Raw genomic sequence first — 25,426 nt, forward strand, 5'->3', positions numbered from 1 at the left:
GACCCACAGCGTGCTCGAAAGGCCAAGCTAAGAGCCCCAAGGTTCCAAGTCTTGGACGGTCGTCTATATCGGCGATCGTATGGAGGCCCCCTCATACGTTGCTTGACCGCATTCGAGGCTGATTTGGTTATGAAGGAACTGCACTCGGGAATTTGCTCTTCGCATCAAGGAGGCCGATCACTAGCCCGTCGTATCATGCTGATCGGGTACTATTGGCCGTCCCTCCAGCTAGACTGTGAAAAGTTAGCTCGGGAATGTGAGACGTGCCAACTGTACGCCCGGATGCCTGGACGACCGGCAACCTTCTATCAACCGGTCACGACCGCAATTCCCTTCGCGAGATGGGGGGTAGACATCTTGGGCCCCTTCCCTCAGCTCTCTGGTCGGAGAAAGTTCGTGATCGTAGCCATTGATTACTTCTCCAAGTGGATAGAAGCCGAGCCCTTAGCTACGATCACCTCTCAGCAATGTGCTCGTTTTCTTTGGCGCAATGTGGTTTCCCGCTTTGGCGTGCCCGTACACCTCATCAGCGACAATGGCCGCCAATTCGTAAGCCAATACTTCCAGAACTTTTTGGCCACGATCGGGACAACTCACGTCCGATCGTCGGTGGCTTACCCGCAGGGAAACGGTCAAGTGGAGAACGCGAACCGGACGATTTTGGAAGGTCTGAAAAAGAAGTTACACTCGGCTGGTCGTAGTTGGGCCGATGAGTTGCCATATGTCTTATGGACTTATCGGACGACCCCGAGGGAAGCTACTTTGGAGACCCCTTTCGCCCTGGTTTATGGAGCTGAAGCCAGACTCCCGATCGAGGCTTGGATCCCGACTGATCGAGAAAGAACCTACAATGCGGAGGAGAATGAGCATGCAATGGCCGTGGACCTCGACGCGGTCGAAGAAAAAAGAGAGCTAGCCGCTCGGCGCATGGCCGAGTATCAGAAGCGCGTTAAGAGTTCTAAAGACGTTCGGGTCAACCCTCGTTATTTTCAGGTTGGAGATTATGTTCTGCGACGAAGGGAGGCTAGTCAACCTTTGGAGGGCGGAAAGTTAGCTAAAAACTGGGAAGGGCCGTACATCATCAGTGCGATCATACGGCCGGGTACATACCGACTGGAGACGACAACCGGTCGGGTAATCGAGGGGACTTGGAATTCCGAGCACCTCGTTATGTTTAGGCATTAAGCCTCTTTTTTGTAATCTTTGGACGAAGAGGGGGCTTGACCTGCGTGTAGGTCCCGGTCGTCGTTTGTAATTAAATTCCTATGTTTGTAAATATTTACTTAGCCGCCTGCGAGCGGGACGGATTAATGTATATACGATCGGTGATTGCTCGACCGTTTGCATATGGCGGCCTGATCGATTATTTTCTATACCTTCAATGCATGCAGATCAATTTATCTTCAAGCTACACCGACCAGGCGAATCTATCGACCGGTCAGATGCGCTCCACATCGGCGGACATTCGAGTCACGCCATTGATCGGGGAAGCCAGGAGCCCTCAGCATATCCCCGATCCGTCCAACTTCTGTCCACTATTGCACCCACTCGTGCCTCGAGGGCACAATAGTGTGGGGGCTGGGATAAATGAAGTGTTGATAGGCCCATATCGCTCGGTATATCCTGACCGTGGGGCTTACTTCTTTTCGGAAAATTCGTCAAGGCCGGGAGATCGGGTAAACTCGGTCGGGTTGGCCAATTTTACGACGAAACATCAGATGTGCGACCAAGCCATAAGGCCCTAAGGTCGGGCGTTAGCAGGGTCGAGTATTGCAAGACCGGGCCTGAAGGCCGGGCGGTCGAGCGATTGAGATCAGTGTGTGCTCGAGGACGAAAGGGATAAGTTGGACAAAAAAATTCTTAATTTTATTAATCAGCAAAAGTGCCCGGTACAAATTCGGGACCGGGCTCCCGATCGATGTCCCTTTACAAAAAAACAGAAGAAGCTTATCCCTACTTCTTCGCTTCCTGAGCTCCAGCAGCTTCCCGAGCTCCAGCAGCTTCCTTCTCGCTCGCGGCGGCTGCAGAAGACCCGCCTTGCTCGGCTGTTTTCTCTTTTGGGCTGAAGGGAGAAGGACCGGGATCGGCCAAGTCCGGGGGCAGCGTCGAGAGAACCAGCTGAAGGTCCTCCCCCTCGAGAGCTTGCTCCATCCGGGTACGAGCCCGCTCGAGCATCTTCCGCTGCCCGGCCTTGAAGGCCCACCGCCCGAACGAGAGGATCAGATCCTCCCCGACCTTTGTTCCCCGGGCTGCTGTGAGGAAGGCTGAGCCCGAGTCGCTGTCTTTGAAGACCGCTTGCGCCAACTCGCTCGGGTTACCGAGCTGAGCCTTCAGCTGTTTGGCCTCCTCGATTGCCCGATGGGCAACCTTCTCCGCCAGGGCCCGGTCCTCGTTGCCCTTTTTTAAGGCCTTTTGAGCCTTCTCGAGCTCGGCTTGGAGCTCTTTAACCTCCAGAAGGCGACGGGCGGCCGTCTTCTTGTGGTGGTCGGCCTCCTCGGCCAGCATGGCCCGACCCTGTAATAGCTGGGCCGCTCGGGAGATCTGCAAAGGCAAAAACAGTCGGGGTTAGCCCGGTCGAAGGCACTTGCACAAAAGATGGATAGCTAAAGAAGGCTTACCTCGGCCAGATCATAGCCGATCCTCTCGACTACCTGTGTGGGGGTCATCTTCCCCAGATCTTCTTTGGCCCGCCCCGCATTGCCAATCCGGGCCAATATGGACGAAGCGTCCCTTTCTCGCCCGACCGAAGGGCTCGGGCTGCGTTGTTCACGGCGGCGTTTCATGCCGCCCACCTCCCTCACGCCCTGCTCGGGCACCTTCTCTTTTCCCCGGGCGACTTCCACCCGGGTGATCAGGACGTCGGAGGGCTCGACGACAAAGCCCTCGCCCGTCGTCACGGTCGAGGTACTTAGTGGTCGGGCCGAGGGAATCTCCTTTTCCCCGGCGGGCTTCGCCTTCGCCTTCTTCTTGCCACCAAGGGAGATCTTGGCGGGCGGGGGAAGGGGGGCCTCTTCATCACCGAATTCTGCCATAGCTGCAAACAAAGAGATCAAGTTAGTGTGATCGAGGCATAAAGTTAAGTCGGGAGGGTTAGCTCGAGTTAAAACCTTTCTTCGTTCGCCTCGACGGTTTGGCGACCGTCACGCCCATCGGCACGGGCAGGTATTTCTCCTGTAGCTCGTATGTAGGGGGCGGGAGTTTAGCCGCCTCGAGACTCTCAGCCGTTCGGAAGATTGTATACTCGTGCAGCTCGCTCGAGATCCGACTGACCGTCTCCCTGAGCGCTTGCGTCTCGTCCGGCACCACTTGTTTCCGAAAGTGGGTGCTCCAAGCGCGGTCAACCGGGAGAATCCAGGGGTCGTATTTGAGGGAGAAAATCCTATTCTTCCACCCCCTGTTGTTCCCGGGCAGGCCTCTGATTGCGCACATATCGGCTCGGGACTGTAGCATCAAGAACCCGCCCCCGTAGCTGCCCGGGAGAACTTTGACTTGGTAGATGAAGTTGAACAGCTCCATCGTACAGGCGGCTTCATGCCGAGCGCATATCTGCGGAAAGCAGGCGATGATCCGGTGCGCGTTGGGGCAAATCTGGGCCGGGACGACCCGGTAGTAGGCCAAGAAAGCGTTCAGGAGGGGGGTGAAGGGAATGGCGATCGGGGCCATCAGGGAGTCGTAGTGCATCCCGATCCATTTGCCCCGATGCCGATCGATGACATTCCCTAACTTCCGGCTCGTGTCAAATTCCACCCGACCTACGAGCCTTTCGGCAATCCTAGCCGCCTCGCCTTTGGTTAATCGGCTCGTTTGTTGTTCGACATTCTCGCTGTTCAGGAATTCTAACTCTGTTGCGGCTGGGGCGCTTGGCCCAGCTATGTCTTCCTCGGCCGGCTCGGGAGCAGGTTCCGGGTGGTCCCCAACCACCCGGATAGGCGTTTCCCTAACGCCTTCGGTCGGAGATCCTTGTCTCCCCGACGTGGTTCCTTCTTCTTCTTCTTCTTCGCCAGAGCTCCCCGATCCGCTTGAGCTAGAGCTCGACGACCCGGATGAGCTGGACGACGTGTCTTGTGCGGCGGCCTGCTCGGGGGCTGGCGCCGGTCGGTAGATAGCTTCGGGGGAGTAGGACATGATGTCCACCTCCTCGTCGCTGAGATGCTCGACCTCTTCGTCATAATCCGCGATCGAGGCATTCTGACTGTCAGAGTCCGTCATTTCGATCTACCTAAAGGTCGGTCGGGGTTAGTAGAGGACTTAGAATGTCCGGGACAGTTAGCTGACCTAGAAGTTCTACCTAAAATGAAAGCGTAAAGTAAAAGAAGGGTTGAGAACTTACCGAATGAGGGAACTTCGCGGATGAAAGCTTGAAAGTCCTTGCTCGACTGCCTTGCAAAGGTGCTCTGCTCGGGACTCTCTGAGGGTACCGATTGAAGCGGAAGAGTGAGGAAAGTTCAAATGAGGGCCTCAAGGGCCTATTTATAGGAGGGCATTTAGGCGGGAAAAGAGCCCACTTGCGTGACACGACTGGCGCTGACTCCGAGGCGACGGTTGCAGTCGCAGAGGCCGGCAGTGGCCGACACGTGGCGAGGAAGGGAATGACAGCTGGCAGGTCGGCTTGGTGGCTGACGGTTCGGCTTCTTCATCCCGTCCCGTTTTTTCCCGAGGGATCAAAAAGACCCGGGCTGGGGGGCTTTTGGTAGGGAATGTCCCGACCGACATAAGCTCCACCACGACCGACTTTGCCTTTGTCTTTTTCTTCTGATCTTTGCAGGTAGCAGGTCGGGCTTTTTCATGAAGACCCCGGTCGGGAACGGCCGGAAGTTGCCCGAACGCTGGTGTCGATCACCGAGCGGTAGCCCTTTGACGAGAGAGCTGGCGAAAGGACGCGTGGCGGCTCTTCATGATGACAGACAGGGCACCCGGGAGGGTGACACGTGGTGGCTACGTGGAAGACATGCCGAGCGGCCGGAATCCTGTCCCCGGCACGGCGGCTATAAATACCCACAGTAGCTACAGTGTAGTGGACTTTTGGACGATCGATAGGTTGTTGTTAGAGAATCCCGACCGCAGTCAGTCGGTACTCAGAGCAACCAAGTAGATTGTACTTAGGGCCTTTACCGTGATCAATAAAGACATTTACTTGCTTTATTTGGTCTCGGCTTATTTCATATTGCTTACGTATAATTAGCAGTACCATACATGTATTCCCCAATCTTAGTTTCTGATGTGGCAGATTCTAGTAATTTTTTTTTTTTTTAATGTAGGTCCTAATACAAATGTCTACATCAAGAATTAGTGCGTGGAAGTACAATATGGGATTACATGTAGCATTTTCCTACCAAGAAAGTGACCAAAATGATGAGTTTATTCGTTTTCAAGACTGAGTGTCCTTACCAGCCTTAAAAATGACTCCAATACCATAGGGTTGGAAATTAAAAGAAATGGTAATGGCAGAAAAGGAGAAAGTGGTAGTTTATTTCTTTTGGAACGGAAGAACATTACAGGACAATGAAGAGGATGAATACATCCGAGTTTTATTTTACAATGATGAAGAAAAAAAAATCTACAACTTGGAGGAAGGTTTTTTTGAGCTCCGACTTGCTATGAATTCTTGCATCTTCTGAAATTGCTCCTTAGTCATTCCATTATAATACTCATGCGCTCTCTCCTGGAGAAAAACAATGATCACATTGTGTCAACTTTCAATCAAATTCATATAGAATGCAGGCGGGGCGGGGTAATGGAACCCCTAAAGTGGAATACAAAGGTAATTTTTGGCAACGTTTCAGTTAGCACGAACTCAGCCATATTATTTTTAGGTGATCTTAAATGATGAGAATATAGAATGAAGCATCAAGACAAACAGAATATGATGGATGGACAGCCTTCCAACTAGTATGTGTAGCTATCACCAAGAAGAATGAAGGATCTGGGCTTAACCAAATTCAGAAAAAAAAAAAGGATCCAAGAGAAGAAGACATTTTTGTTTACCTTCTCAAGAGCAAGAGCACGATCCAAGTCAAGTTTGAAACCATCATTTATTACTGCCTTGTACCTTAACACCATGTCCTGGTTGTTCTTGATTATTGCTTCTGCAACCTGTCGAGCCTTTTTCAAGAGTTCACTTCTTTCAACAACATGGTTCACAAAACCCAGCCTTTCTGCTTTGTCAGCAGTTAGAGGTGTTGCAGTAAGTGACACTTCACGAGCTTTGTTGGGCCCTATTACACGTGAAAGCTTCTGAGATAGACCCCAGGAAGGAAATATCCCAAACCTGCAGAAACAATAAGAGTGTCCATTGATAGATTCATCTGACATACATGAAACCATTCAACTTACTGTTATTTTTACACAAATGACTACAGAAGTTTTTGCAACCATAAACCATTCATGGTAGGGGAGAACTATTTGTCTATTTCCTACCTATTAAAGATTTTCTTTTCACCCCCCCAAAAAAAACCTTAAATAAAAGTACCACAAAGAAATCCCAAAACTCACATAAACACAAAATTTATACCTTAAAGAGGACCAAATCTGAGCACCCTAATCATGACTATTTATAAATCATGTTATCTCCTGTTTGGAATTGGAAAACTGATACTGTAGCATATCATCAATTTCTATAGGACAGTGACAAATCAAGGCAACATTGAAGCAGATAGATTGTGTTCTAGGACTAGCACTCAAGAAACAATTCCTAGAGATATTATAAGTACTCAATGCCTTAGCGGTCGGTATCCATCTTATTCAAAGTGGTCAGTCCAACCAAATACTGTGAGAGTACATTTAAAAGTGATAAAAATCTTACTCTTTTCAATCCCATAGGATAGGGTGAGTGATTAGGTGTGGAGGTGAATGGGGTAGGTTTGTTCAAGGGACAGTATCTACTAGGAGATGCAGAGAGCTTTGGGGCTGCTAAAAATTCTCTCAAGTTTAATGCTCTGAACAAACTGAAGCCATCTAAAAATTGATCCAATTGGTCTAACCCAGGAATGATCGATCACAGAGACAAATCCAAAGCAAAGGCATTTTACAAAATATTTGTAACATCAGCATTAGGATTCAAATTGTAACATCAAGCATCCAAATTGAGCTAATTTGACAAAACTAAGAATGAGAGACAAACATGAAAGCGGGTAAATTGCATATTATAACACAACATAGTGCAAGCAACGATAACTAGAAAAGGAGTCTAGGATGAAACCTTGCGTGAGTATCCATGAACTTAGCATCGTTGGAAGCAACCAATATGTCGCAAGCGAGGGCGATCTCAAAGCCAGCAGTGACAGCAAAACCGGCAATTGCTCCGATGATTGGTTTAGGGCAGAGTTGCATCTGTGCCACAGGGTCAGCCTCAACGTCCTTGACGTCACCCTTGAAAACATCCTCAGCGGCTGTCAAGTCGACTCCGGAGCAGAAAGAAGCGCCGGAGGCGGTGAGAATGATGACCCGAACCGATTTGTCTGCGCTCAGAGACTTAAAACCTTGAGCTAGATCCGCCATCATGGCCTTCGTTAAGGAGTTGAGCGACTTAGGTCGGTTTATTATGATCCATCCAACGCCGTCGGGGTCGCGATTCACCACGATCAGCTTTTCTGGCACCCGGCTCTCCATTTTCTTTTCTCGATTTACAGAATTACAGTACAACAACTATCTATCCTTATAGCACTCCCACCGTATGTATAATTTATAAAACGTGCTATTGCCTGGAGGTTGCGTTGCGTTGCGTGTTGGAATGCGCGCCCTATCCAGTCATCTGGGAGAGGCGAGGTTGACTCCAATTTTTTCTTTTTTTTTTTTTTTTTTTTGGTTCCTTCCAAAGAGGTGATGGTTATCAATTCACTTCTTATGATTTAATTGCTCGCTTGCAAATTAGCTACTTATAAAGCAAATTTATGTGTCTGAGGTAATTTAATTTTATTATTAATTCTGGCCTTTTGGGTTAAATTGACATGTGGCTTAAGTTAATGAATAGACTCGTGATCAAAGAAAAGTAGAATTTAGGTAGTGCAATTTGCAGATGGAGAAATGAATGAAGACATTTAATAATTCGTTCAATTATATTCCTAGCTAAATAATGTATATCATCAGCTGAAAGAATATAATATTAATATATGATGACTACATAGTGTATATGTGGATGAGGGGATCTGATCTGGATCAGGCGGAGGATGATAAGAGTTGTCTGATATTAAGCGGCCAAATATGATGGGAATCGCCGTCGATTAGGCGGTTTGCTATGATGGTATTAGCAGCATCCGTGGGATGGTAAGGATCCCAAAACACATACTTTGATCTGTCTGGGCATACTTTAGATGAGGGACCGCATGGAAGCAGACCCCCATATTTCCCAGCCACATAGCAGCATGCCGAATTTGCATTCTCAAACCCTGCGCGCATACCATTAATAATAATAATAAGCAAGTTATTAGTTTATATATGTTAAATAATTCATGGATATATATATATATATATATATATGATGACCGTATAGTATAGGTATAGTACTATACCGTATGCAGTGTAGTTAGTGATGATGTCGTCTACGATCCTGTAGACATCAGCGTACACAAAAATTGATCCATCAAGATTGGAGTTGAGCTCCGTCACAAGACTCCTGAGCTGGGTGTTGAATAACTGAGCTAAATGGTTTGGCAAAGAAACGCAGTCATCTCCGGCGCCGGGATTTATGTCCCTCTGATATGGAATACACCCAATAGGCCCAACATTTGCCACTACCACCTTTCTACCTCCCATCATGTACACTCTCTGCATGCACCATATATATATATATATATATATATATATATATATATATATGCATATTTAATTTAATTTAATCTAATTAAGCCGGCCTGCCGGCCACATAATTACTTAGTTGTAGCTAGGTGCGTACAGTTAGCTGGGTTCTGAATTTGGAGATCATGGCAGTGACGAATACTTGTGGAGGGACTAAGTCGCGCTCCAGTGTTGAGACAACCGGGGTGAAGTAATTGTTGATGAAATCATTTGAGCCTATGGTTACAGAAAACATTGCGTTCTCCAATACTCTGCGTGCTGCTCTCCAACCTATGCTTCTTATTACATCTTCTCTCGTGTTTGCAAAGTTGTCCAGTTGTGCATCCAAGTTGATCCTTCCACCCTACACATACATACATACATACATTGTATCTGTCAGTTAGTTGTTCCATCCATATGATCAGATCAGATCATTAAGAAATACTAATAATGAATATATGGAGATATATGGATCTATGGAGGAGGCCGGATCGGAAATCATACAAATAAATTTCCAGTTTCATTAAGAATACCCGCAGCACCGGAGGCAAAATTGACGCCTTGCAGAATCACGGGACCGCTCGTCGTGGGAGCCAAGTACGGCGGAGTAAACCCAGCTGCAGCTAACCCCATTTCCTGTCCTGCATGCAGCAATATAATATAATGCTCATCAGAATTAAGCTAGCTAAGAATAGAAAAAACATGCGTCCGTGCTAACGTTATAGTTACTAAGAAACAACTAACTTAACCGCTTGCCAGTATGTATGTAACTTGCCTATGATATCAACTATTGTTCTTCCGTTGGTGTATCGACCTGTTGGCATCCCCAAATCAATCCCATTAGGGACATAGTTGGCCTTGGAAAGAGTTGCAATGAAGTTATTATTACCCGCATCAACCAATGAATCTCCGAACACAAAATTGGCAGGGATCATCACTTTCTCAGCTGATGATGAGCAAATCCCTTGCCCCCACACCCAAAACAACAATAATACTATTTTCAAACTTTGAAACACTACACTAACCAAATACTCATGAGTTCGCTGCTGCATATGCTTTCCCATTCCCGATCCCATTCCAGCTTACAAATACAAATCAAACATATATGTATATATGGTGATGCCTGCCGCCTAAAGAATACGTACTATATATATAGGGAGATCAGAGATCAGAGAGATACTATATATATTGATTATTGACAAGCTAAGCTAAGCTGGCAGTCAAAAATAGAATAGCTAGGTAAATTAATTAAATAGGAAAGGCAAAACTGGCAAATTAAATGAATATATATAATGGCATGATGAAGAAGAAGGCAGTGAGAAGTATATATATATATATATGTCAAATTGGGCAAGCTAAGCTAAGCTAAGCTTTACAGTTTACACATACACTAGCTAGCCTAGCCTAGCCTAGCCATATATGGTGGCCTGGCCTGGCGTACAATTATTGAATATGATACATAAGGTAAAACTCATATCACCACCCACTGCACTGCACATGAAACCTTATGGTATAGTTAATATATATAATTAATATAATGCTTCTTCTACATCAAAATTAAATTAAACAACGATATAGATGGATGGAATTGAAGATGAAAGAAAGTTGTGGGTGGGTTATGGCGGCCGGCCAATTAGCCGTAGTTGCCGGGAAAATATATAGTAAGTTGTGTTCGATCAGATCAGTCATGAGAGTAATAAAAATAACATAAAATTAAAGAATCCCAACGGCCAACATCGAGAGAATTGAATGCAGTCACTTGGATTAGCAACATACCATTTATTATGTAGATAGATAGAAATTGCAGTTGCGCAGCCTAGCTACCTAGCCTATCTATTTATAAACATTACATATATTATATATTATATATACTGTTGAAGACTTGAAGTAGAGGGATAGAGTACAGTGGTGGTAATTTAAGGTGGTCATTGAATACAAACAAAGCTACCTACTATACGCTTCTTAATTGGCAGTTCGATCTGTTTAATAACTTGGATCTCAAAAACTGTCTGCCACCGCCAAATAAATGGCCAAAACTCTGAAAATGTGAAAGAGTAAAGGAGGTGGCATTACATATCAATTCTCATTTTGAAATTTTGTGCCTAGCTAGCTTGTTTCTCCTTCCCAATGTTAGTTCCTTGTGTACGTATGCTTCACTTTAAAGTTTCCAAATTTTCACGTCAAGCCTAAGAGGATGAGGATCCATCTCGTCTCTTCTCCAACTTACTTATATGGGTGGTGGATACATTCTTAAAATTTTCAAAGCCAGCCCAGCCCAGCCCAGCCCGCCCACTTGATTGAATTTAATAGACGACGACTAAGACCAAGCAAAAATGTCATGTATATACTTGTGAATAAGTGAATTTGAGTCAGATGCATACACTCAACTGCAAATGGCCGGTTGGACTAGAATAGTAGGATTTACAGAGGTTCTGAATGATTCCATACTACTCCGTATAAAAGCTGCAAGCATCCAGAACATGAATTCACTCCCACAAATATATAATATAATATATAATAATAGTAGTAGTAATAATAATAATAATAATAGGCCACCACTCACTCAATTCATCAACTCATTTGAGATAGCTGTTTTTGCCCTGTATGTGTCACTCTAATTTCCCTGCATTGGCAAACACCAACTAGGCATATATATGCCTTCAATTTTTCGTTCGATCATTCCGACAACACAAGCAAATTTTGCTTTCAATTAATGGCGCCCATGCCACCCACCCAGCCATCCGCCATCCACCGACACCGCAAACTTTGAGAACCACTCACTTCATCTGTCGCAATCTCCTTGCTCAACTTCAACATAAACACACACCAATTTCATCTATGACTCCTTTTGGCTACTCTCCGTTGCAGCATTGCGAGCCGCTTGAATCTGAATAGCACACTGCCTTTGCAGATCTTTAAACTTATCCATCAATTCCTGGAAGGATGGACGACACTGTGGCTCGCTGAATTCCACAATGTTGAAATTCATATCAGTTCAGTTTACATTAAATATCAAATCACATTATGCATGTGTTAGTATATCAACTCACCACACACATATCAAATCACAAATCACAACTACTTTGTATATGCTATATTGCTAATAAGAAAGACCATCACTTCAATGGAAACAGAATAAACAGATACTAACCTATGCCAGCAGCTCCCGATTATAGAAGCCCACTGTGGATCCACATCCTTTGGAATATCTAGCCGTTGGTTCATGAATCCTACTGCCCCAATCACCTTCAATTGCCACAAAGTTTTGTTTTTTTAGCATTTATACATCTGCCCACCACTTCATTAATAACTTCTCTACATCGTGTCTACTCTGATCTAAACTGTGTGGAAGATGAATCATACCTGCATCGTGTTGAGGTTTTCCCAAGGGATCTTTTCAGTAGCAATTTCCCACAATATCACCCCAAAACTGTACACATCAGCCCTACATCCATACAAACAACACATCATGTCAACATCTAAAATTCAAAACTTTGAATAGTTATCTTATCAAAAGAATATTAAAGCTCGCGGCATCACATACTTCTCATCTGAAGGCTCATTGCGAAGAACTTCCGGAGCCATCCATTGAGGCTGCAAAACAGAACTTGAGATCATTTTTCTTAATGAAACGAAAAACAGCATATTAAAAGGCAATTAAAAAGCAGAGGTTGTGAGTTCCAGTGAATACCGTTCCTTTACCCGTCTTTGTTGTCAGATATGTTTCATGTTTGACCCTTGACAATCCAAAGTCCCCCACCTGTTAAGATCATAAAATGAGATTATTTTGAACTATCAATGTTTCTAGAACCTCCAAACAACATGAAATGAAGCAAGGAGATTGACTTGGCAGGTAAGCTACAACTACTCATGATGAAAGAAAGAAAAACAAAATCAGACCTTCACAGTCCAGTTCTTGTCAACAAGAAGATTTGAAGACTTCAAATCACGGTGAACAAGTGGTGGGTTGAGATGATGGAGATAATTCATCCCTCGTGCCTGCAAACAGAAATATAAAGAAACTTATGAGAACTTTTATGAAATGAACTACATCAATACTTACTAATTTCTCAACAAATAAACACAAAAAGATGCTAGACATAGTAGCAGAAAAGAGAAATATGAAATTATGAATTAAAAAAAAAAATAAAAAATTGAATGATGATCTGATGGGAACAAACAAAAGAATGGAGACTTTCAGGGCTATATTGTACACGCAGCATGTTGATTACAAATAGTGAATATGAAATTCTCAAGGTGAACCAGTTAGAATCCTACTTCTATACCCATGGAAGATCATTCATGTTAATCCGTTTGATTTCTAGCTATATCGGAAAACATATACAGATGTAAAATCAGGAAAAATGGCTTGATAAGGAATCTAAAAGATGGGGTTGTATGATGACTCCCTAGATGCAATTGCAGGAATATGCTCCAAGATAGGAAGTGCTGACTTTTTTTTTCCAAAATAAATAAATAAATAAGAAATTCCAAGACATGGTTCATTATTAAATCAGTCTAAACATCAATGTTTGGGTGAGGATTCCAGCTGGATAGTGAAATTCGGATCCAACTTTAGCTCGGTCATTTTATCAGACTAATTTTCCAACACAGCTCTCTGTACTTGGGCAGCCACCATAGGAGTTACACAACTTAGTTTTCTTTCATTTGCTAGGAGATATGCCTCCCAAGTTCAGCTGTATGAAAATGACAGCCTTCTACCTTTTATAATCTGTTTTTTGTTTGATAGAATGTTGTAACCACAACTATTCCCACCCTAAAATAAATAAGTAAATAAATAAGGAAAGGAACTATGGTACTCACTATATCTAAAGCCATGTGGACACGCCGTCTCCAATCTAATTTGGATGTATTCCTCTGAAGTAACCTAAATAAACTTCCTCTTCATACATGAGAAGCACAATTCTTTTTGTAGGTTAGTCACAGAACTAGAGATTCCAATATCAGAATATAGTTTATTAGAAATGTTAATGATAAATGCCAATTGCTATGGGAGTAGCCAAAGAAAAATAAGAAGGGAAGAGGATTGGAGCAAATAGAAAGTTGATGACTGACCTTGGGAGGAACTCGGTAACAATGCAGAGACGTTGAGGAGAAGTTACTGCACCCATGAAAAGCAGAATATTTGGATGTCGAAGTCTTTTCATTAGTGACACCTTCAGAAAACATCAGCAAGATATATCACTAGGAAATTTGTGAAAGTAGAATTATCAATTGAAAGAGAGAAACGGGGGATCCATTTGATTTATGCAAGTTCCCGAAGCATAAATTTAATGTTCAAAACCAATATTTTTCAACAAGGTTAAAACTCATCTGTTGAAGTTCATTGTTTTTTTTTAAAGAAACGCATCTGCTTTAATTTAATGGGTGATACAATGCAATCACATTAGTCAAACACTGAAAGAAGAACACTAATTGGACTGCAAATAGCTGGAACTCATCCCCAGAAACTCTATGATAGCTTGAAATTCACAAGTAGTGCTCTGCAAAATGAATGAATAACAAATATACTCACCTCCTGTCTGAAGGAAAAAATAATATCATCAGAATATTCTTGCTTGGAAAATACTTTAACAGCAACATCCTGAAAAAATATACATAATTTCACTTCAATAGAGTATCAGCACATTTCATCATTTTCTTTTGACTTTTCCGATCCTAAAAATAAGTTTGACACATCAGTGTTTCATGTAATTTCACATGAAAACTCAGGCTTAGAGCATTTCACAAATTTTAATTTGAATATGCAGATTACTGAATGCATTGCCCACACAGGTTGCATAAGCTCCTTGGTGAAATATGCTAAACAGTTTAATCACATTTTCCCCAACTTGTGCTAATATACAAATATATAACTTCTGGATGAATTGAACTTGACAAATATTTTTATCTCAATTCAGCAGATAGGAAGTTTTTAAACACATTTTCATGGAAAGAGTTATATTTCAAGGAAGAGTTCAAGGAACATACTGATCCATACCACAGAGCATGATAAACATTTCCACATGAACCTGGGAAAGAGATTGAGGGAAATGTGAGAAAAAGAAGTAAAGAAATTCACACACAAAATACAAGAATCTGTTGACCCTGACAAAGTTTAATCGGTGATATATTCTCAGAAGACATTGAATATTTCTTTAGTTATGAGGAAATATTAAGCTATTCTATTAAATTATTTCTTGGTTAATTCCATTGGAAATGAACATCAACTCAAGAAGAGTTGGCATGAACTAAAATCTTTTGGCAATAATAACCTGTAAAAAGGATATTTCGATACCTTGACCAATATGTTCCCCAATTGTTAAATCCTCCCATAAAATCTCATAGTCCAAGCAATCAGTATCAATGTCAACTTTATTAAGAGCACTACTGCTGGTACTTCCAGCGCTACTCGCACTGCTTGTGCTATTAACATTAAATGATGATGACCATGATCCTGAAGCCTCATTCATGGTGGTGCGATTAATTTCACCCATTTGACTTTCTGGCTTTATTGCCAGATTAGAACTATTTTGAGGCTGACTATAATCATTGTCTTGGTCATTATGTAACCAGGGCCAGCCGAAACGAGTATTTCGTGCCTCAGATCCTTCTTGTTCATTTCCTTTCCATGGCCAAGATAAAGTCCTCTTCTGAATCCATGCTTCTGCCTTTGAAGTAATTATCTTGGAGATCCTAGGTTTACCCTCACTCTCATCCCCAGAATCTCTGGAGTATTTTTCAGGGGAGTCCTCCTTGGAAGCATTAGAGAACACTCCAAATGGAGAAGGATGTATATCTCCTCTTGGAGTACTAGCTCCACTCGAAGTTGCATCCTCTCTGTGATCTGACAAAGCAGAATCGGAGAAAACATGATTGGATTGATGACTATCTACACTTCCACCTTCACGAACCACACCGCTCTCCACAGTTTTTATTTTTGACTTAACCTTGTTGCTCACTTTTGAAGCCTATATGAGTTCACCACAAAGTCAATATGCACATGTTTGTTGGAATAAAAGATAAAAAGAACTATAGATAGCCATATAAGAATACTAACCAAATTGGATAGTTTTGAGGCAATTGCAACTTGCAAAGGTTGCTGAGGATCAAGCCCAAGTTTTTCAGAAGCAATGCTTCTTGCCCTGCTAGAACTTGAATCAGAATCCATCTGCTTTGCCGCAGTGAATGCTGCCTTTGCTTCTTGAAATGGGCTTACATCTGTTGACACACATATCAGCCCAATCAAAGTACCATCATCATCATAGAAAGGGGTATTGGTTGTCATTACAGAAAATCTAATCCCTCGCTTATTCTTCACTGGGAACTGTCCATTCCAACTCTCACCCACGCACACACGACTAATAATATCACCAGCCATATTAAAATCTCGAGGATCCACTAGGAGGTCCATGATACTTCGCCCCAGAGCCTCTGCAGCTGAATAACCATACAGGTGTTCAGCCATTCGATTCCTGCACAAAAATTTCATCCATTCTCTCAAAAATCAAGTAAACTTATTGCTCACACTTCAATCCCACACCAGAAATATCCTAAATGATTCAAATTTAAACCACATTTGAGGCTAAAGAAATTATATTTCTGCGGTGTAGTTAATATGAAAATACCAGATAAAAATCAACGAGTTGAATAATATTCTAAAGAAGCAGTTCAACAGAAAATAGCAAGTGACTGACCAGTAAATTATTCGAGAATTACGATCAAGTATATGCACTGATTGGCCCATTGACTGCAATATATTCAAATATTGTCTATCACTAAATTTCACAGAAGCTGGACCTCCGACACCACAGCTTTCGCCGCCGTCATCGCCTCTATACACGTCTTTACTACTACTCTCCCTCTGCAGCGGAGAAGAATGTCGAAATGAGGCAGAACCCCTTTTCCACACAGCCATAGCGCCACCCTCAAATCCACCATGCCTTCCGCCGCCACCAAGCTTCAACCGCCGCGGCCGTTGCGGGGAGATAGAGTGTGACCTTTGTCTCTCTGATCTGTAATCGTTCGAAACCATGAGCTTCGACATCTCCTCTTTCAAGCGCGCATGCCCTGCCTCCAGCTCCTGGATCTTCTTTAGCAGCTCCTCCGCTGGCGGTACCTGTGACGGCGGCTCAGCTGATGCTGTTGTATTTTCCATTGCAATTCGACTTTAAAAAAAAAAAAAAAATCAAAATTCCACCGAGCTAATATTCTCTATATCCAAGTTGACTCTCTTCTCTCGCCCCCTCGCTACACATATTTATGGAAGAATTGATTGAATGGATCTACAGCTACAATCGCTTGTGGCCTTGATTACCTATGAACAAAATTGTAGCTAAAATGAAGAAACTGTGAGCTGAGGAAGCCGCCTTTTTGCGATTTCTCTCTCTCTCTCTCTCTCTCTCTCTCTCTCTCTCTCTCTCTACTCGTCGTTATTCTCTGTACGCTGTAGCTTATTGCGCTTTCTCTCTCTCTTCTGGTTGTGGATCATTTCATTGGTCTTCTCTTTCTATGTTTTTCAACTGCACGCAGAATTACTTCAATTAATGTAGTTATGACCGCCAAAAATGTTTTGACCATTCACTGCGGCGGCGCGTGTAACCGTACGCATCACTTCAGCCAATAATGTGTTGATAATTTTGCTTTTTTCTCAAATTTCAGTTTTTCCTTTTCCTTTTCTTTCTGGTCGAGGACTGAGGACCGCCACTACGGCTTTCTTATAGGACGTGGACTCCATTTTTTCTCTTTTTCAATTATACTCCCTAACTTAAAACGCCTTTTTCAAGTTTTTAAACACACTTCTCCCGTCCACCTTTTTACTTATAATTTATTTCTTTCTTCCTCTCCTTGTCTTCCATTTTTAGCCTATTTTAATAATTAATCTTTATCTTAAAGTGTACTAGTAATCCTGTAAATTATATTTTCCATTCATAACATTTAATATCTCTCTTACAATATACTACAAAGTCATGTGACCATATTACTTATGCACAAAGAAAATGCAATTTTAAAGAAAGAAAATAAGGTACCACCTAGCCACCACATTCTTCTTTTTTTTTTTTTTTGAATAAAAAAAGTGTTAATAAAGTATTATTATTATTATTTACCATATCATTAAATAAATTCTGTTATTTGATAATAACTACAAACTAAACAAATAAGAACAAAAGATATATACTATGAGGTTTAGCGTAGTGATTCATTGTCTGACTTAATGTCATAACTAAAGTTATTCATTAGCCATGGATTGAATCTCTCCCGTACACGGTTAGCTGATTGCGTAACTTGCAATTTATTTTTATATTAATTTTAAAGTCGAGATCTTGTGGTTTTAGTCTTTTAGATTAATTCGATAAAATTAAGATTATTAAAAAGAAAAAGTATATTATATTGGATAATATGATAAGACACTTCCCTCCCTCTTTCTTTCTCTCCAGCTCACTTTTATTGGTATGCGTTTCTTTAGCAAGTTGTAATATGTATTTATTCCTGAATTTTCATTTTCTGTGCCTGTATGAAAATGACTAGTATTTTTGTTTTCATTTTTTTTTTCCTTGTCATGCATACTTTGAATTGAAATATAAAAGCATCCGAGAACAGTGTGTGTATATACATATAATTTAAAATTTTGGTAGGAAAAAAGAAAAAAACTTTTCAACGAATAATTTCCATTTGGTTGAATTATAACATTACTCACTTTGCTCCTCTTGCATAACTAATAATAATTATATAAAAAAAAAAAAAAAAAAAAAAAAAAAAAAAAGATAAACAACTTAGTTGAGTTAGCCGGCGGCAATTTTTCCCTAGGTGACCGGTCGTCTAGGTGTCTACCTAGTGCCTAACTCGGACGAGTTAACTTGTCTATTTCAGTCGAGTCGAATTAATCCAGTCGACTCGCCCTTGCTAATTTGTTTCATTATATATATATATACTGACTTTATTAATGACTTTATTAATTTGAGCCAATTAATTATGAGCAATCCGCCTTTTGTTCGAGTTTTTCCGGTGAATATTTAAAAAAAAAAAATGCAGGTGTTTAGAAGCAAAATTTTTTGTTTCCCTCTTTGAGAAAGAGAGTGGATATGTATGCGTAATGCGTGCACAGCACAACGAAGGGCGTGCACGCTAACAGTAGTGCATGATTGTGATGTACACCATCATCTCTACTATCCATCCCTCAAAGTTTACAATTAATTTTTTCATACATTTCTTTTTCTTTTTTCTCCAAACAAATATGGCCGAAAATTGATGAATTCCCCAGATTTTTCTCTCCAGTCTAAGTAATTAAACATTCTTGTCCGTATTTATCCGTGAATCTTTCAAAACTTTATTAATTATCTAATTAAATGTGCCATTTATTATTGGCATTACTATCCACAACCTCCCTGGTCCAATGTTCATTTATGATTATACTTATCTAAAACCGTTACAAAAAAAGACATCATAAGTTTGAACTAAGCGTAAGATCAAGCTTTGTAGGTGTGACTTGAGTCTATGTATAGAATGGTGTACACACATAATAATAATAATAATAATAATAATAATAATAATAATAATAATAATAATAATAATAATCTAAAAAAATAGAAGATATTTATAGGAGTTGTTAGCATTTTTGTTAATTATATAAGGAATAATTGTTGGCTGAGGTTATCAAATTTGATTTTTTTTTTTTTTTTTTTGGGTTGGAATAATGTAATACAATATACAGCAATATAAAATATGTGTTGTTTTAAAAATATTTCAGTTTTGACTTGAGCAGTTAAATAATAGAATAATAGGGAGCATACGAAACATCATTGTCCGGTAGCCGGTAGGTTTGAACTTTTAACATCTATTCATAGCTAGCTTATGCCGAATTATTTGGTTAGATTTTGACATTTTTTTATTGGAACGTCATTATATTATTATATGATATTATGTGACAATGCATATATGAAAAGTACGAACGATATAAATTGCAATAAAGATTGATATGATAACACAAAAAGGAGAGATATGGAAGTGGGAAATTTACTTATATATTTATTATTTGTGATCTGAAAGAAGAGGAGGTTTGTTTACATATTAGAGTGGTTATTGTTAGAATAAGTGGCAGCCCGCCCTCAAAAATAAAAACATATGGAATAGTTTTGGTGGTTGGATAGAGTAGAGATGGGGAGGAGGATGAGTTTAATAGTATAGTATTATACAACAGTGCTGGGTGGGTGGGTGGCTCAGATCAGAGTAAAAAGGAAAGGAAAGGAAATTACCATATTCAACAATGGCAGAGGCAAACTGCGGGTGCCTGGCAGCTTCATTATTAAACTTTGTTAGATTAGTGCGCCATTAGGGACTGGAGTCTCTCTTCTTGCTTGAGGAAAACCCACTCCCTCCTTCCCCTTTGCTTCTTCCAAATCTTATTATTCCAAGGATAGGATTCACGAGGTACATCACATCACTGCTACTGCTTTTGCTGCTGCTAAGTAGTGCTAACCTAGCCAATAATAATACTCTTTGAACCTCTTCGGGGGATTGGTAGCTCGAGGATGATCAGAAAGTAACATCTTTCTGATTCTCTGATATATTGGACTTCCCCGTTCATAAGCTTTAGTACTTTCCTGCACATGCTCAGCCCTAGTCCTTCTTGACTCACCCATCGACTGCTGTGGAACATGTCTTGCACCAATTCCGGAGGAAGACCTTCACCCGGGCACATTATCCTTTTCCAACAAGGGAACAAACAACATCCATCATCACTAAATATGCCTCAAAATTCAAACTCCAAGTTTAGCAGGTTGTAAAACAAAAAAGACACTGTAACTATGAAGTTAGGACAATACCAACAGCAACTGAAAATATCATCAATCAATCACATACAACCTTTGTAAATTCTTTACTTTTTTAAAAATTAATTCATTCATGCATTTTTCTTCACTAAATGACCATATGCTGAAGGAACTTCAAAGCAATAGGGGAACATGAAACAGGCAGGCAAGTCACAACAGTTATAGTTCAAGTCACTAATATAACAACAATTTTTTTTTATGAAAGGTAAAGTGATGTGTGTACCAAATACCTGAATTCAGTATGCACAACATTTGTGCCATCAGAAACTTGCTTCAAACTAGGGCGAACTTGGATTTCTACCCATCCTCCTGGAACTGGTGCATGGCGTGCCATGTTTAGCAAAAAATTTGCCAGCACCTGCTGAATTCTCACTTGATCGCCATTCACAGCCAGTGTCTTAATTTCTTCTGGAATATCCCGGATAAGTTGGAGACCTCTTTCTCTCAGCAACGACATTACTTGGCTAACAATGGCATCTATTACCTTCCCAAGAAAAAAATCTTCTTTCTCCAGCTCAAGTGAACTGTCAGAAGACTAAATCTTAGTCTATCTTGTACACATAAAAGAACAAATGACTTTCTCTTCTTTATTTTTTTTAAAGGATCACCAAATATTTTATTGAGATGCAGCAAAAGTGATGCAATCATTATAATGTGTAATGTTTAATTTTTAGAAGAGCCAGCAAAAAGATGAATAAAAGCAAGGCATATACTCCAAAATGAGTTAGAAGTTATAAACGATTTTTTCTTCAATTAACAGACCAGCAAGCATAATCAATAACAGAAATACAGAAGCTTACCCATCTTCAATGTTTTCCAGATCAACGTCCATTATAATCTTTGACATTTGTTTCTCGCAAGCAGCACTAGTCTCCAGGAACTGCTTCTGGTCTTCTGTCAAATCTGTTGCCTCCAATAATGAATTTGTAAAGCGTATGCCATTCAGTGGATTTTTAATTTCTTGACAGATGTAAGCCAACTCTTTCATTCTCGAAAAGCATTTATTTTCCTGCTGCCTCTGGATTTTGAGAGCTTGCTGCAATTCAGGACTGGCAATCTGCAAGAAGCAGAAGGCTCCAATAATCTGTCCATCCATATTTGCTCTCTTATTTGCCGTCAAGAGAGCTTGCACGTACTTTCCATTTCGGTCAAAAAATGAAAATGGAAACCTGTCTGTGTCTTGGCCTCCAATTGCATTATGCAATATGATCATAAATTTAGTCATGGCATCTGGACCCCTGAGCCTGCAGCAGCTTCCAAAAACCTCACCAACTAGCAACTTGCCAATCGTTTCACCCCTGCTCCACCCAGTAAGCTTTTCCATGGCAGTATTCCACTCACAGCAGGATGTGTTCTCATCTGAAGCAAATATGGGAGGGATCAGAGGATTGGGACTGTGTACAATAGCCTTGTAATCGCCTTGTATGTGAATAAATTTGTCCATTACAATTTTCTGTCCTGTAACATCTTGACCAACAAAGCACACACCAACAATATTATTTGTATAGTCCTTGCTAGAACATGCATTGACTACTACAAAAATAGCCTTCTTATCTTCCTCAGTGCCAAATGTTCTCAACTTTATCTCTACGTTCTTATCTTCTTCACCTGCAATAATTTAGCAATAGGATTAAGGTCTATGAACAGTCAAGTTTCTTATATTATCAAGCAAGAAGATAGCCATTGGGACTTTCTGGAAAACATACATTGAACTTAATACTCATGTAATTTATGTTTCTTATAACTCAGTTTGTCACATCAAAATCCAAAGGATAAGGATCACTACATGCTTTAATTGTGAATGGCTTAACAGAAGTTCAAAGTAAAGACTAACTCTGGCCAGCATAAAACCTACTTACCAATTAGCATGTCAAGGCTAACCTCTTATGCAACTGTAGAAGGATTACTTTACTTTGTATACAATAGCAAAATGAAAACAAACACAGAACAAAAAAGAACAGAAAGCAATTACCTCTTAAAGCATTAAACAGAAGCTTCTCGGTAGTTTCTTGTGATTCCTTGTGAACTAAATCTTGAATCAACAACTTTCCCATAGCTTCTTCAACCGACAAGCCTACCAACTCAGCAATTTTTGCATTCCACCCATTTATGCGCCCTTCAGCATCTACAGCAAATATGGGAGCTGTAGCAGTCTCTATCAATCTAACCATTTCTCTAGCAACAGAACTCAGTTCATCCATTCCTTGCAACTCCAATTCTCCAGGCGGAGCACGCACAACAGCCTTAGAATTGCTTGCCTCAGCATCCTTAAATGAATCACGTAGGATAAGCTGCAAAGAGTGAATTGCATCCATTTCAGCATTCTCCCAAAGCAAACTGCGACTCTTAACAACTTCCAAAAATGCCTTGAACGAAGAACGTGGATGCATCCTCTGACTATCATCTTTGTCCTCTGGATGATGCTTAGCACCACCCCACTTAATCTCTTTTGCAGTGTGAGACCGGAACCAGAACAAGAAATCTCTTGAAGTTATATAAGCAACTGCCATCCCACAAACTGCATCACCGAGTGAAGCTGCACCAGGATACCCTGCATCAGCTAAACTATCTGTGCTCAACCCAGTTGAGTCACCATGGTAAGTCAATAGCCAGTCAACTATGTCCTTTATCTGGGCTTCAGTAGGTGTCACACCTAAAGGATAATATTTTCCTTGGTAGTATAGTGCAGCTCCATCACATTTGACAAGGTCCATAATGCTGGGGCTCTGTGTAACAATGCCAGAGGGGGCATCTCGCAAAAGCATGTCACACAAAAGCGTTTGCGTCCTTAGAACATGCTTCTCAGAAAATTGTGATGCCAATTGCAGTTCCATGTTCAACTGCAGACCAAATGCCTGCATAAGAAATTCACATGCATAACGGAGGGGGAAAGGGATGCACCTGGCAGAAGTGTGATGCCCAACAACCAACCCCCATAGCCTCATTGAGCTTCTCCCTCCTACGGCTTCCTCATCACTACCGTTAATAACAACTGCCAGTGTTAACGAAGCAATGGAGCCCATATTGGCCATGTACTGTGCATGGCAGCCATGAGGAGCACGAAGGGTTGATCCAACTAAACACAGTGGTTGCATCAGTGATTCATCCTGAACAACCTGCACCGGAGTGGCATTGCAATCAACAATCATCCTAACCCTATTCTGTTTAAACAAAAACCTGGAAGCTTGAGGAATGTCAGTAGCAGGATAGTGTAATCCAATATAGGGCTCTAAATCTGGCCTTTTGCTCTCGGCCACAACCTCCCCATGCTCATCCTCATGAAACTTATACACCATGACTCGATCATACCCGGTTAGCTCCCTCACACTCTCAACCACAGTATCACACAAAAGCTTAATATCCCCGCCGGGAAGTGACTGCAAGTGGGAAATTGCCCTGACAGCGAGCTTCTGAGACTGTACAGCGCCAGCAATAGACAAGGCAGGGTCCTCAGTCCTAGCAGGCTCCAAGTCAATCACAATTCCAACATCAATCCTATGCAAAATCGCGTAAAAGGGCTTGCCGGAATTCTTAGAATGAATCCAAATTGGGTTGAGCAAGGTGATCTCTCGCGCCCCAAACGCGCGTTCAAGCAAAACTGAGCTGGAGGGCGTAAAAAGGGTCCTCAAATCCGTCCCAATCGTGAGGATTTCAGGCCTCTCGAGGCTGGGAACTGACTGGGGCGTTAAACCAAGCATTTCGCGGGCATTCTCGCTATAGCCAATGACCCGAAAACTGGGCTCGTCCACCGCAATCATACACCCAAAGGGTTGAATGTGACCCCCTCTCTGAATTTTGGACAAGTAGGCGGTGATTTGCTTCTCGGGAACGCTCTGGGTAATAGTCTTCACAGATTGGGAGTAATCGAAAGACTTGCCAGACTCGCCCGACAGCTCGAAAACGGCGTGCAACCTAGCATCCACAGTGTACTGCGCAACAGCTTTGCTCACTGAATCGCGATAATTAACATTACTTGTACCCGAAGATTGAGCTTGATTTTGCATTTGCTGCACGTGTTTGGACTTGCTCCCTGACGCCATACTCTTCTTCTTCTTCTTCTTCTTCTTCTTCCTTCCACCACCGACTCAACAAAACTGCGGCTGCCTCTCTCTCTAAAAATAAGAATTCATGGAGAATTTCGGTTGAAAAATAAAATACTATCAAAGAGCATCTGGGGAAGACGCCAAGTGATCATGTTTTTGTTTTTGTTTTTTTATTTCTTTATCTTTTGGAAGTGTTTCGGACTCATTATTCATTAATGAGGCGTAGATAGAACTATAGAAGTGTAAAACCCAAAAAAAAAAAATAGATACTCTGATGCTTCAACCTTTCCTCCTTTCCCTTCTCAATTAACTTTGATTTTGTAAAAACAAAATATTCCCTTAGTACAGTATATATTTATATTTCGAAGATGCTTATGTCAAAAATTAAATTAAATTAAATTTTAAAAAAGATATCAAACAATTTTCTGCATATATCATCCATATAACCCGTGAGGTGGAAATACATGTGGAGGAGGAGAAATGATACCCATTTCATAATACAAGTGTAGCATAATGATTGGTTGGGTTGGGACTTGGTCCTGACTCCTGAGTGCGTTTCACCGCCTTCTTTTTATTTTTTCTCATTTTATTTTTAAATTCCTGAAAGAAAAATACGGAGTAATATAATTTGGCGTGGCAAATGGAAACATAATATAATTTGTCTTCACTCTTCTCTATGTTATAACTCAAGAGTGAAAAAATCAGTTTGATTGGCGTGAGCGGTCGTGCGCGACAGACATCGTTTTATTTGTTACAATTTTTTTTTAACACTTGTGTTTATGT

The 25,426-nt window shown here is 41.5% G+C and overlaps 5 protein-coding genes across 5 annotated transcripts; all 5 read right to left on the reverse strand.

Moving 5' to 3' along the window:
- Positions 1 to 1,953: 1,953 nt before the first annotated feature.
- Positions 1,954 to 4,209, reverse strand: LOC109169761. Its single transcript, XM_019318657.1, has 3 exons — positions 4,002 to 4,209; positions 2,619 to 3,034; positions 1,954 to 2,418 (listed from the first exon to the last, which is right to left on the reverse strand). Exons 1-3 carry the CDS (start codon positions 4,207 to 4,209, stop codon positions 1,954 to 1,956), a joined length of 1,089 nt encoding a protein of 362 aa, XP_019174202.1.
- Positions 4,210 to 5,474: 1,265 nt separating this feature from the next.
- Positions 5,475 to 7,712, reverse strand: LOC109169697 (probable enoyl-CoA hydratase 1, peroxisomal). The gene is made up of 3 exons (XM_019318566.1): positions 7,199 to 7,712; positions 5,986 to 6,268; positions 5,475 to 5,662 (listed from the first exon to the last, which is right to left on the reverse strand). The coding sequence occupies exons 1-3, from the start codon at positions 7,606 to 7,608 to the stop codon at positions 5,558 to 5,560; spliced, it is 798 nt and encodes a 265-aa protein (XP_019174111.1). The 5' UTR covers positions 7,609 to 7,712; the 3' UTR covers positions 5,475 to 5,557.
- Positions 7,713 to 7,911: 199 nt separating this feature from the next.
- On the reverse strand, positions 7,912 to 9,999 carry LOC109170233 (GDSL esterase/lipase At4g16230-like). The gene is made up of 5 exons (XM_019319251.1): positions 9,548 to 9,999; positions 9,277 to 9,413; positions 8,891 to 9,136; positions 8,508 to 8,763; positions 7,912 to 8,384 (listed from the first exon to the last, which is right to left on the reverse strand). The coding sequence occupies exons 1-5, from the start codon at positions 9,846 to 9,848 to the stop codon at positions 8,155 to 8,157; spliced, it is 1,170 nt and encodes a 389-aa protein (XP_019174796.1). The 5' UTR covers positions 9,849 to 9,999; the 3' UTR covers positions 7,912 to 8,154.
- A 1,105-nt stretch (positions 10,000 to 11,104) lies between these two features.
- LOC109170230 (RGS domain-containing serine/threonine-protein kinase A) lies at positions 11,105 to 17,500 on the reverse strand. The gene is made up of 13 exons (XM_019319247.1): positions 16,470 to 17,500; positions 15,833 to 16,247; positions 15,071 to 15,743; positions 14,764 to 14,804; positions 14,309 to 14,377; positions 13,849 to 13,949; positions 13,597 to 13,675; positions 12,673 to 12,771; positions 12,464 to 12,532; positions 12,317 to 12,366; positions 12,136 to 12,217; positions 11,924 to 12,018; positions 11,105 to 11,735 (listed from the first exon to the last, which is right to left on the reverse strand). The coding sequence occupies exons 1-13, from the start codon at positions 16,928 to 16,930 to the stop codon at positions 11,609 to 11,611; spliced, it is 2,361 nt and encodes a 786-aa protein (XP_019174792.1). The 5' UTR covers positions 16,931 to 17,500; the 3' UTR covers positions 11,105 to 11,608.
- A 2,273-nt stretch (positions 17,501 to 19,773) lies between these two features.
- LOC109170229 (phytochrome B) lies at positions 19,774 to 24,882 on the reverse strand. The gene is made up of 4 exons (XM_019319246.1): positions 22,573 to 24,882; positions 21,401 to 22,208; positions 20,831 to 21,124; positions 19,774 to 20,474 (listed from the first exon to the last, which is right to left on the reverse strand). The coding sequence occupies exons 1-4, from the start codon at positions 24,638 to 24,640 to the stop codon at positions 20,249 to 20,251; spliced, it is 3,396 nt and encodes a 1,131-aa protein (XP_019174791.1). The 5' UTR covers positions 24,641 to 24,882; the 3' UTR covers positions 19,774 to 20,248.
- Between the last annotated feature and the right edge of the window lie 544 nt (positions 24,883 to 25,426).

This window comes from Ipomoea nil, unplaced genomic scaffold (assembly GCF_001879475.1).
Source record: "Ipomoea nil cultivar Tokyo-kokei standard unplaced genomic scaffold, Asagao_1.1 scaffold3321, whole genome shotgun sequence".
NCBI lineage: Eukaryota > Viridiplantae > Streptophyta > Magnoliopsida > Solanales > Convolvulaceae > Ipomoea > Ipomoea nil.

Bases quoted from the DNA above. Each gene is read 5' to 3' on its own strand.
- LOC109170233 (XM_019319251.1), bottom strand. From the start codon at position 9,848: ATGGGATCGGGAATGGGAAAGCATATGCAGCAGCGAACTCATGAGTAT. The intron at 9,137-9,276 runs GTATGATTTCCG...ATGTATGTGTAG, and splicing joins ATGAAACTGGAAATTTATTT to GGTGGAAGGATCAACTTGGA. The intron at 8,385-8,507 runs GTATAGTACTAT...GTATGCGCGCAG, and splicing joins CACTAACTACACTGCATACG to GGTTTGAGAATGCAAATTCG.
- LOC109169761 (XM_019318657.1), bottom strand. From the start codon at position 4,209: ATGACGGACTCTGACAGTCAGAATGCCTCGATCGCGGATTATGACGAA. The intron at 3,035-4,001 runs GCGAAGAAGAAG...CTTTGTTTGCAG, and splicing joins AAGCGGATCGGGGAGCTCTG to CTATGGCAGAATTCGGTGAT. The intron at 2,419-2,618 runs GTAAGCCTTCTT...GAGCTCGAGAAG, and splicing joins TCGGCTATGATCTGGCCGAG to GCTCAAAAGGCCTTAAAAAA.
- LOC109170229 (XM_019319246.1), bottom strand. From the start codon at position 24,640: ATGGCGTCAGGGAGCAAGTCCAAACACGTGCAGCAAATGCAAAATCAA. The intron at 22,209-22,572 runs GTAATTGCTTTC...AAATTATTGCAG, and splicing joins TCTGTTTAATGCTTTAAGAG to GTGAAGAAGATAAGAACGTA. The intron at 20,475-20,830 runs GTATTTGGTACA...TTGTTGGAAAAG, and splicing joins GTTGTGCATACTGAATTCAG to GATAATGTGCCCGGGTGAAG.
- LOC109170230 (XM_019319247.1), bottom strand. From the start codon at position 16,930: ATGGAAAATACAACAGCATCAGCTGAGCCGCCGTCACAGGTACCGCCA. The intron at 12,772-13,596 runs GTGAGTACCATA...TTCTGTTTGCAG, and splicing joins TCCACATGGCTTTAGATATA to GCACGAGGGATGAATTATCT. The intron at 11,736-11,923 runs GTTAGTATCTGT...TGTGGAATTCAG, and splicing joins ATCGGGAGCTGCTGGCATAG to CGAGCCACAGTGTCGTCCAT.
- LOC109169697 (XM_019318566.1), bottom strand. From the start codon at position 7,608: ATGGAGAGCCGGGTGCCAGAAAAGCTGATCGTGGTGAATCGCGACCCC. The intron at 6,269-7,198 runs GTTTCATCCTAG...TTGTTTCTGCAG, and splicing joins TTCATGGATACTCACGCAAG to GTTTGGGATATTTCCTTCCT. The intron at 5,663-5,985 runs GTAAACAAAAAT...GTTTTTCTCCAG, and splicing joins GTGCTCTTGCTCTTGAGAAG to GAGAGAGCGCATGAGTATTA.